We start from the raw sequence: 11,091 nt of genomic DNA, 5'->3' as shown, positions 1-11,091 counted from the left end.
CCTCCTCCACGCTCTCCAAAATTTAAGCAATGTATATTTTATAAGCAGTAAAGGAGGGTGGAGGGAAAGTACTAGTATTTATCTTGAAGGCAAACTTAAAGCTCCTCTCAGACCACAGACAGCTCCAAAATCCCAAATATATTTTCTTCTTAATTCTTAAGAAAAGTACAAGCATTTAATTTCTTTTTGGTTTTAAGCAAACTATCAGTCTTCCCTGTTTCAGAATAGAATGCAGAAAATTCCATCTCAGTAATAATTAATTGAACAAAACTCACCGTTATTGAAGAAAATGCACACTAGTATATTTTTAGCAAGGATACATACAACTCTCTACTATAGCCAGCAAATAAATTTCTTTTCCTTTGACAAGCTTCTGGCTCTTTTCCTGGGGGACTGGACCTGGACAGGGAAGGTTATTCCACAAGACTTCTTGAGATTTTAAAGCAAGTTAACACATCGTATTGCGTTGAAACTTTTCAAATCCAGCTGGCAGAGTGGCTGCCAAGACAACCAGTTCAAACACGGGTCATTCTGGCCTAAATCTCGGATGTGAGGCTTCCCCAGCTCACCCAAGTGCCCTGCCTGAACAGGCTGTGCACTAGAAAGTACATCATACTAGAAGGTAGTTTTGACAAGATGTCTGGCAGATGAATTCCCACCTTCTCAACTACCTCAATGGACTACCAACATAAAATAATCCTTTCGGTAATGAAGAGTATATAGTGCTACAGTGGCACAGGAGTGCACAGCGCAGCGAGTAAGGCATCCCATATGCAATAAAGAAAACATTAGGTATAAAACACCCGTGCTGCTCTTCGTCAGGACTCTAGTTACGATGTGCTTACTCCTACCCACTAACAATGCTGTGGCATTTGCTCAGCGCTGACCCAGAGGGTGAAGCACTATCTCTGAAATCAGTGATATTCCTGACTGCGTCTCCTTTGTTCTTTTGAAGCTTGTCATTTAAATTGCAATTCAGCCAGCCTATGTTTTGTTTGAGATTTGATAGGAACACAGGAAAATGCAGCATGATTTACCTGTATCAAACTTGCAGGTCTGAAGTCGTGCCCTATAATTAGAGATTCTTGTCAGCGATAATCACCATAACCATTCCTTTTGCATTGTATATTCTCAAGATTATTTCTACAATGATACTTTCAGGAGGGTTGATATGAAAACGTGGAAATCTGATCTCATTAGAGATCTGGAGGTACCTAGGGACACAAACTTTTGCAATTACATCTTTGAAAAGGTGTATGCTGCTACTATTAATAGGAGTTCATATTAATTTTAATCAAATGCATGGGATATTAATTTACATCTACTTAAAACCAGGATATAAAACACATGGGAAGACATTGTTTCAAAAGAGTTTATTTTTTAAGATATGGTAATTTTTGATAATGATAATTTATGAAAACACTAAAGTATCTGGGCAGCTAGCAATCTGAAAATGAAAGCAACCCCTTCCCTATTACTGACGTGCAGTTGTAATTCAAGTAATCTCCCAACATTTCTTCAACACAGTAAGAACAGCTTCTATTTACAGATCCACAGCTAAGTACCAAAACATCTTTCAATAAACCAGTTAGCTCCCAAGTTTCAGCAAGATCATTCTCACAGCGATCGGGCCAGCTCCAGCAACAAGCAGCTTCTCCTTCCAGAGGGGGAAGACATTCCCACTCACGTATGACAGACAACTCTCCCCTATCACCCCATACTTCAGCAAGCCCCAGCACACTGCTACATGCAGGGGTGCCCTAGAACCCCCAAAAGTACCTGCTCCTAGTAGCGCTGCACACTCCTAGCTAAGGCAGCACTGCCACGGCAATCACCTGTACAAATCTTTCCTCCTGCTTCCTGCTCCTCATATCCCAACTATCCCTGAACCTGAAGGAACAGCATGAGGCCCCGAGCGTACTTTGAGATTAAGCACAAAAACTCACAAAGGGCATTTTAGCTACACATTGTGAGCCAGGCTAGCATTTCTATCTCATGGAGAGATGCTTTTTGTTTGCAAAATGATGTTTGTTGTCTGCATCTATCTAAAGCATTCTTTTAAGAAGGGTGTTTTTCCATAAAAGAAGTCTCAGTTGACATACAAATGTCACTGAATCAAAAATAAAAATCATATCCTATCTAACAAGAGATAAGCAAGGAAAGCAAAGCTTTTCACAGAAAAAAAAATTAGGACAGTGAATATAGACAAAGAATTTGAGATAATTGGAAGCAGTCATTTTCACCGACTCTGGCTTTACACTTTTTCATTACACAGAAACAAGATGATGTATTTAAAATGCAGTACATCAACTACTATAGGGCTAACAGACATTCGAGCACTCATATTTCATATGTGCATCATCCAATTAAAAAGTGAGTATTTCAGAAAATCACTATGTCTTAGTCTCAAAAGTATAATCACTTTGCTTTCCTCAATTTGTCCTCTGTTTTTTTTTTAGATAGCAATGAATAGAATGAATATGCAAAGAAAATAAGAATGCTGTGAAATTTAACAATAAAACAGCAGAAGGAAATTTGCTAACTTTCTAAGCAACTACGCTGTTGAAAACAATGCCATCATTTCAACAGTAAGCTTTGAAGTTTCATTTTGTTCTCTCAGACCAGATGTGAAAATTCCACAAATACCAAAAACATCAAAATAAGACGTTTTAAAGATAAGCAAAATTTGCTTTTCTTCCAAAACATACAACATACATTTAAAATTACATACAAGGATATTTTAGCCAAACCAGTTACTAAAACAAACAATCAGCCATGGCAGAACTTGACGTTTCCCAGTTCTCAAGACCAGACTTGCTAAAGCCCCGGACGCTGCGGCCCCCAGCAGCAGCGCTAACCGCCCGCTGACCTCAACAAGACGGCGTAAGACTGCCACCGTGTGAAAAGGGGACAAAAATCAACTGTCTGACCCCAGAGACTACAGAATACTTGTTCCTACAATATTTTTAACAGAAGCAATCCATCTGATGTATCTACTCAAAAAAAAAAAAAAAAAGTAACAGCTAAAAAATATTTCAGCACGCACATATTGCTTATAGTGTAAAATTTATGATAATTTTGAACATGTGTTGTCAAAGAACTTAAAAGGAACAAAATACAGAATGCTCACAAATAACGGAAAATACAGTTCTCAGTATATAGGATTATCAAATCGAAATAACCACCTATTTTTAACTAAAAGAAAAAAAACAATGTGTTCAATTGTTTGCCTTTTTTTTTTTCCCACCTCAAAACAATTCAGCCATGCTGTGGCTGTTCAGCTATTTTTATTATTCTGCCAGTTACTGAAAAATCACCATCTTCTCTCTGAGAAAAACTGAACCTGAGCCTTTATTTTTAAACAGCAATTATAAAAACATTAGCTACGCTAGTTTTCTTTTCATCTTGAACATTTCAACAAATTAGTGTGATATTTTTCTAAATGGATAGCTGATTAATAAAATTTACAATAAGTTATCATTTCAATGCTGTTGTAAGTAATTTCATTGCCAAATGACACCTGCTGAGGAATTAATCTAAAGTAAGCAATTATGGTTCTACTGGAACTAGAAGACCTTGGCAACATAAACCAGGATAAACACAGTCCTTTCTGCTTGTCTTTAAGACAAATAGCTAATTAATTATGAACAACTACAATAGAACTATTTCAAGAGCAGAATACTAAAAGTGCTTTTCCAAAAGGTACTTGCTCCAAGATTATAAAGTATGTTTAACTAATTCTTATATCTAAACAATGCTACTGCTACTGATATTTCTCAAATTTCTAAGAGATGTTGATGGAATTTGAGACCTTGCTTTATGACTAATTATGACTAATTACAACCATCTTGACGTCTGAGACTGAATCAGGCTAACATTGAATATTACTTGCAAACTCCCCGTGGCTCATCAGCAAAAGTGAAAACATAGCTTTACTCTAAAAATAAATTACCCTTTCCTGTTTTAGTAATTCATGGACTTTCCTCTTTAATTTAAACTTTTATCAACTCAGACTGCTTTTGAATTAATAAAATACATTGAGAATAATTGTATAAAATATATAAGTATACTGATAAATCCTGTGATAAATGTTATGCCACCTTATAATATTGATTAAAAAAAACGCCAACAGTTCACAGACATCTCTCTACATGTAATTTTTCTAGTGTCTTGTGATGTGGAGCACATTGGAAGGTACTGTGCTCTAAACTTCGGCAGACTTTTTGCATTCACTTCTCTTTATGGAAGAAATGCATCAAAATTGTATATATATTTAAACTTGGTTCTTTTCACTTGAAGTATGGCTGCTATCTCTGTTAATAAGTAGGAAGCATAAACACTGTTTCTTAACAGTGTTGACAATTGAAGGCATTCAGATACCAGGATCAATTGACATCCTGGACAAAACAAAACACCTGTGGACTATGTAAGCACAGGAATTTTTGCATCTTGTCAAGCAAATGGACATCTGCTCCCCTACATAAAGCCAGAAAAAAAACCCAGATCTAGAAGACAGTTCAGAACTCTAGCCAGAGCCCTGTCCCTTCCCATATTACCATTCCAACTCACTAAGTACTAAAATTTGAGGACACAAATGAAGTTGTACTAAAACACGCATATGCTCTTTACTTTGTTTACATTTTTACTGGCATGGTATAGAAAAACAAAATAACAAAATTGGAAGCAGAAGGCCTGCCAGTCCCCCCCAAATTTGTCATACTAAAATCACAACACAAGACAACATCCTGGACTCTGCAAGAACCATGCTGGATTCTTGAAAAGCAATGCATTTCGGGTTTCTCTTGCCCCTTCAACTTATACATAAGCAAATAGGGAGTAACCAAAAATGGCGTTCCTTATTGTACATACATTATCAACAAACGACCATACTGGCAACAGGCCAAGCAGCAAACAGTGACCTGGCAAATGTCTTAAAATCAATACAAATAAACCTACTCATTGAACAGTGGCTTTAAGGTTTCCTTAGAAAAAACAGGGTTGCAAAAACATTGGACAGGAGAATCTGAGTTAACCACACCCTTCACAGTGTCAGTACAGGGAAGGGACCAGAGCCAGGACATTGATCTGCATATCGTAAAAGAAAAACATAACAGTACTGACCTTTTGAGAAACAATTTCATTTCAGAGTGACTGGAGTGGCAATAATATGGTATGTTTGCATAGATTTGGCTGCAGTATTTTCATTACAGAGTACAAAAGAACTTAAAGATGCTACAGAGTATGTGAAGTTCTGGATCCCTATGCCACGTAATTTAGTTCTATTTATAAAACTGCTTAGCAGTTAACTTTAAGCGACAAGTATTTTTGAGTCTAATTAAACTCATTTACTGACAGGAACCATTATAGCCTTCTTTTATTCTGATGACAATGCACTAGATGCTTTTAAAAAATAGATATATATACATACATTGTATTTTACCTTTGTAAAACAAAATACATACTCCCTAGTTCCACTAAGTTTGCATATATATGAAAAACATTTAAAAGAACAATTCAGTAATGCCAGTAGTATTTCTTTAAGATTACACGTCAAAGATCTTAGAAACACTCAGTTCAACTTGGGAGCGCACTTGTATCCTACATCAATACAAACCTGTTAACATAGAACCGCAGGACATAAAAGCCCGATTATTCAGCAGGGTATTCATTAGACCGCATTCCCCTGTGTAATGACACATTTCAGTCTGACATACATAAATTACTCCCTTTCTAATAGGTCACATTATCAACTGCAATTTATCTTTTGTTGTACAATAACATTTATTCCCCCAAAGAAGGTAGATGTACATAGCCTCCACTATATTTTCTAAATATCAGTTTGAAATAAAATTCTCAAAATGCTCTAATGATTTAAGAGCCTACACTCTGTTTGCAAAACTAATGTAAGCATTTATTGACAAAAAAATCATGAAAATTCAGTGGGATGTAGGAGGTTTTGAAAACACTATACTTTAGCAGTGGTTCATACCTTGACCGCTAGCAAACCTAGATGGAAATGGCCTGATCCAAGGAGTAAATATGCACCCAGAGGTAAAAAAAAGGTTACATATTTTGTTCTAAAAATAAACCTCTGAAACATAAATTGTCATACCTTCAAGGGCATATTATATAATATTTTATTATAATGAAAAATGACTGTAAACATCTCTCTTATTTCACATTAATTACAGAAAGGTGTTCTCAAATTTCCCCTCATATTGAATTTGTTAATTCCAGGAGCTCATAAATTCAATATATGGAGTATCTTCACATTACAACAAATCAGATCACATGTTCAGTTCCAAGAAATAAGCAACAGCTTACTTCCCCAATTCCAACTGGGGAAAAAAGTCCTTACATAATGCAAAACATTGCTTCAGCCAGAGTCCACAGTCCTGAAACAGAACTGGGTTTTCCTAAGGGTATGAAAGTACCAAAAAAAACCAACAAAAAAAAAGTCACCACATAAACCTCTGGATTTCATCACTATTTGGCCATTGGAATGTTCTGTTTAGAAAAAGATAAAAAGTTACAGCATTCACAACAATATAAAAAGCCAGCTCCAAAAGTTGTCTATATAAAGACAGAAATGGAATATTGAGCCTATATATTAAGAATGGCAAAATAAAGTAACGAAATTCTAGCAATTTTTGAGGAACTGTGACTGCTAATAAACATATAAAATACATTAAGATCCAGAAGATCGATTTTGATTTTAGTGTATCAGCAAAACTCCAGCCAGCAAATATGTAGACTGGAACTAATGCATATTTTACAAGCTCGTGTCTTTGGAAGACTTTTCTCCAGACATAGAATGTGTAATGTCTGTTGTCTCCTAGTAAATACTTATGAACATATGTAAATTTCCAGATCAGGAATAAAGAGATGACAGCAATTAAGCTGTACTGCACAGGGTGCTTTTGTAATGATTTTTTTTTGATTTTAGTAGGGGTCAATAAATGAGGGAATGAAAAAAAGACAGTAAAGGACAGAAAATAGAACAGCTGAGGAAAGTGCAAACAGGCTTCATGGCTACTTCTGTCACCAACAACTATTCCCCCATTGATGAAGATGAAAACAAAGAACACAGTTACTAATATGATGTACGGCCAAGTTAAAGCAGTAAGTGAAACTAAGTTTTTAGGTGACATGACATATTCAATAAGAAACTGCAATATTCTGATCAAATCTGAAAATGATCCTTTCCTGGAAGAAATCTTTTCATCTTTCTTTTTCTGTAACTCTGTCTTCCAGGCTTCATTTAGCTTCTCTGCAACAACATTTCCAGCACAAAAAACCGTCCACACAATATTGGTCTGACGAAACATGAAGCCACAAAATCCAAGAAGAGCTGAAGTTTTATGGTTACCATAAAGGCACATTAAGTAGGCAAATAGAGTGAAAAATACTGATCCTGGGTCTGTATAATAAAGGAATGTAAAAAAATAAAGGGTGGGAAACATTGCAAGAGTTAATGTAGACAAGATTCTCTGGAAACCAGACACAGCCTAGAGAAGAAGCAGAAAAATGTGGTTAGCAATGTCCAATACAAATAAAATTAAAAAAAAAAATAAAACAGAGAGTATCATTCTTGAGAATTCCATTAACACAATATAACATCTCTCATGCTCATTGGTTCCATTACTGCACAAGCACGCATACTATATTTTTGATAACCTCCTGCTATGTTAATGCAGTGTTGGACTATACAAGGTTAAAAGACAAACAAAAGTACAAAACATTATCACAGGTGAGTTAAAAATACGGCAATGAAAATATACAAACTTCTTTCATATGTCAGGTGTTCACATATTTGTGGCATTAAAATAATTGTGGGAGTATAATTGGTCCCACACCTAGGACAAAAGAGCTGCAATAATGGGCAAAAGAAAATTAAAAAAAATATTCAGCATTTTATGCCCCTGCAATCTCATGATCACATTCTGTTTATTTGTGAGACAGCAGAACACATCATTCTACGCTTATACTATTGCCTCTTTTGAAGCCAGTCCACAGAACGGCCAGCTCCAGGTTTCTAATCATGGGTGCAGCTTTTATTGTTTATCTTCATTATAATTCATGAGTTAGAAAAGAAACTTCAAAGAAGGTAGGAGATCATGCAGTTAAAAACTCCTCCCAATTATCCCACTCACTATGTGATACAATGCAATTCACAACATTAAAAACTGTTGCATGATGTTTCTGAATGATGTAGCTTGGGATGAAACAGCCAGTCACCACCTTACAGAAAAGATGAATAGAGAAATTGCTGAGTTCAAACAAGTGCCAACAATACAACTACATTTTCTAATGCTTAGACTACTGTCATGAAACCTTTCGTTTTCTTACACTTACAGTTCCACCTCCAAGCATAAAATTAAGTGTTCCAAAAAGTGGAAACAATTTATTGAATTTGACCCAATTCTATTTAGTCTTATCATGTGCTTAAACATGAAGAGTCTCCTGTAAGAAAATACATCAGAAGAAATTTTCTTTATAGTAAAGGAATCCTTCGGTTATTGGGGAACAGGAAAAAATGTTCCTGTGGTTAAAAGTGAAACTAAAGAACTTCACTAAGTTGAAAGATTTTGAATATGCCATTAACCACCAGAACAATTTACCTACTGCAGTGGTGGATCCTCCACCACTTTAAAGATAAAATATTCTTGTACCCAAGTTGAACTATTATGGTTTGGATGGGTGGACAGCTAGACCGGTAAAAACCGGCTGGATGGTTAACTGGTCACACTCTATCGAAAGGTGAGTGTTACAACTAGAGTATCACAGGGATCTACACTGGAACCTCTCCTGTTTAACATCTTTATCGATGACTTGAAGGCAGCAAGAGTACACTCTTACCAAGTCTGCAGCAGACACTAAACTGAGGGGACCAGGCAATATGCTGAAGAGTAGAGTTGCCACCCAGAGTAACCTAGACAGGCTGGAGGAACAGGGTGACAGAAATATTATGAAATTCAACAAGGACAAATGGAAATCCCTGCACTTAGAAAGGAAGAAATCCCCACAATGATACAGGCTGGGCACGGAGTAGCTGAGGAGCACTAAGGAACAGCAACAGCCTCCTGAGCTGCATTAACAAGAGCATAGCAGCAGATCAAGGGAAACACTTATCCCTCTTCACTCTTTTTGTTAGGCTGCACCTCGAACACCATGATCAATTTTGTGCTCTGTGATACAAAAAGGCACTAGTAAACTGGAGCAATGGCAGAGGGCCACCAAGACAGTTGAGGGCTGAAGCACTTGCCTTGAAAGTAGAGGCTGAGGGAACTGGCCTTAGAATCATAGAATTATTTAGGTTGGAAAGGACCTTTAAGATCATCAAGTCCAACCATAAACCTAGCATGGCCAAGACCACCACTAAACTATGTCCGTAAGCACTACATCTGCACGTCTTTTAAATGTCTCCAGGGATTCTGACTCTACCACTTCCCTGGGCAGCCTGTTCCAATGCTTGACAATGCTTTTGGGGAAGAAACTCTTCCTAATATCCAATCTAAACCTCCCCTGGCACAACCTGAGGCCATTTCCTCTTGTCCTATTGCTTGTTACCTGGGAGATGAGACCAAGCCCCACCTGGCTACAACCTCCTTTCAGGTCGTTGTAGAGAGCAATCAGATCTCCCCTCAACCTCCTTTTCTCCAGGCTAAACAACCCCAGTTCCCTCAGCCGCTCCTCATCAGACTTGCGCTCCAGACCCTTCACCACCTTCATTGCCCTTCTTTGGCCACGGGTGTTCAGCCTGGAAGGTAGATGGCTTGGGGGGACTGAACAGCAGCCTACTAATACCTGCAAGGATGTCAACAGCTAAAGGGAACCAGGCTCCTTGAAGTGGTACATGGTGGGAGGACAAGAGACAACAGTTATAAACTAAAAAGACAGGTTCAGACTAGATGTAAGAAAAACGTTCTTCAACATAAGGCCAGTCAGGCATGGAGCAGGTTGCCCAGAGAAGCTGTGCAGTCACTCTCCATCCTTGGAGAGTTTTCCAGGCCCCAATCCTGAGCAACGTGGCCTGATCTCAAGGTTGGCCAGCTTTGAGCTGGAGGTGGACATCCTAAGGTCCCTTCCAACCTGAATAAGTCTCCAATTTTTTCCAACTTGAATTATTCTCCAGTTCTAAATATTGACATTAAACCTGGTACCTTTCTAAAGAACACATTTTAGTTTAAACGCAGCTTCAGGGCTTCACTCAGGATTCACTGGTTGAAGTTTTGTGGAGAGTCTTAAGCAATTCCAACTAGAAGAGCACTCAGACCTCTGGATAGTAAGTCTATATGCATACTAACTTTAACTTTTGTTTCAGTGGGACTACTTATAGTTATGCACAAGAGTAAATTTTAGAGGACTGCACCCTGAGAGAGAAAAAAAGGTACTAAAAAAATTTAGAGAAAATGAATGTACCTCCTTGGCCAGACTGGTAGTAGTACTTGCAGTTATATAAAACCCAGGACAGCTCACATATGTAGTGAAGTGAACATACACTAAGCCACCAAAACTGTACAAACGTGTAAAATTATTCCACTTTGACTGTACCTTATTCTTCTGATGGATCTTGGACAGAAGTAAATACAGTAAATAGAAGTTCCCAGCACTGAAAAGAAGGTTAATAAACCTGAGCATTGCCGCAGAGCACACCATGCTTCCCGTCCACCCGAAGAGCCACGCCGCAGGCTTCACTGCTCCCACCGAGACCAGGTACAAGCCGGGCAGCGTGGTGATCATGGGGTCCCACTGGAAAGTGCAAAGAGAAACAGCGTTACAGAGCTGCTACCACACAAAAAGTGGATCAGACGTGCGACGGGTTACAATATATCATCCCCACCCATGCACACTTTTGGTTAGCTTGAATGTTCAGTGAATTTATGGCATCATTAGACTGAAATTTTTGAACACTTTGTGTCCTGCTCAGTGCATTACCGCACCACCAATTAACAGAAGGCACAAACCTGCATTTTGGACACCCACGACCACAAATTATTCCCTTTCCAAGGCGCCCCCGGTATGTTTATAGAAATCATCGATCCTGACGGGAAAACACGAGCCGGGACAGCTCCCGGGCAGCACCTGGAG

General features: G+C 38.0%; 1 protein-coding gene across 1 annotated transcript; it reads right to left on the bottom strand.

Annotated features, from left to right (window-relative positions):
* Positions 1 to 6,104: 6,104 nt before the first annotated feature.
* On the bottom strand, positions 6,105 to 10,788 carry LOC104166511 (putative Dol-P-Glc:Glc(2)Man(9)GlcNAc(2)-PP-Dol alpha-1,2-glucosyltransferase; the record flags this gene model as incomplete). Its single annotated transcript, XM_009706464.1, has 2 exons — positions 6,105 to 7,508; positions 10,555 to 10,788. Coding segments are annotated over 2 exons (1,284 nt in total), but the record flags the coding sequence as incomplete, so codon positions are not given.
* Positions 10,789 to 11,091: the final 303 nt, after the last annotated feature.

The sequence above is a fragment of the Cariama cristata genome, unplaced genomic scaffold (assembly GCF_000690535.1).
Source record: "Cariama cristata isolate BGI_N322 unplaced genomic scaffold, ASM69053v1 scaffold5198, whole genome shotgun sequence".
Taxonomy (NCBI): domain Eukaryota; kingdom Metazoa; phylum Chordata; class Aves; order Cariamiformes; family Cariamidae; genus Cariama; species Cariama cristata.
The sequence above is the reverse complement of the archived record's forward strand: the minus strand, read 5'-3'. Positions and strand labels throughout refer to the sequence as shown.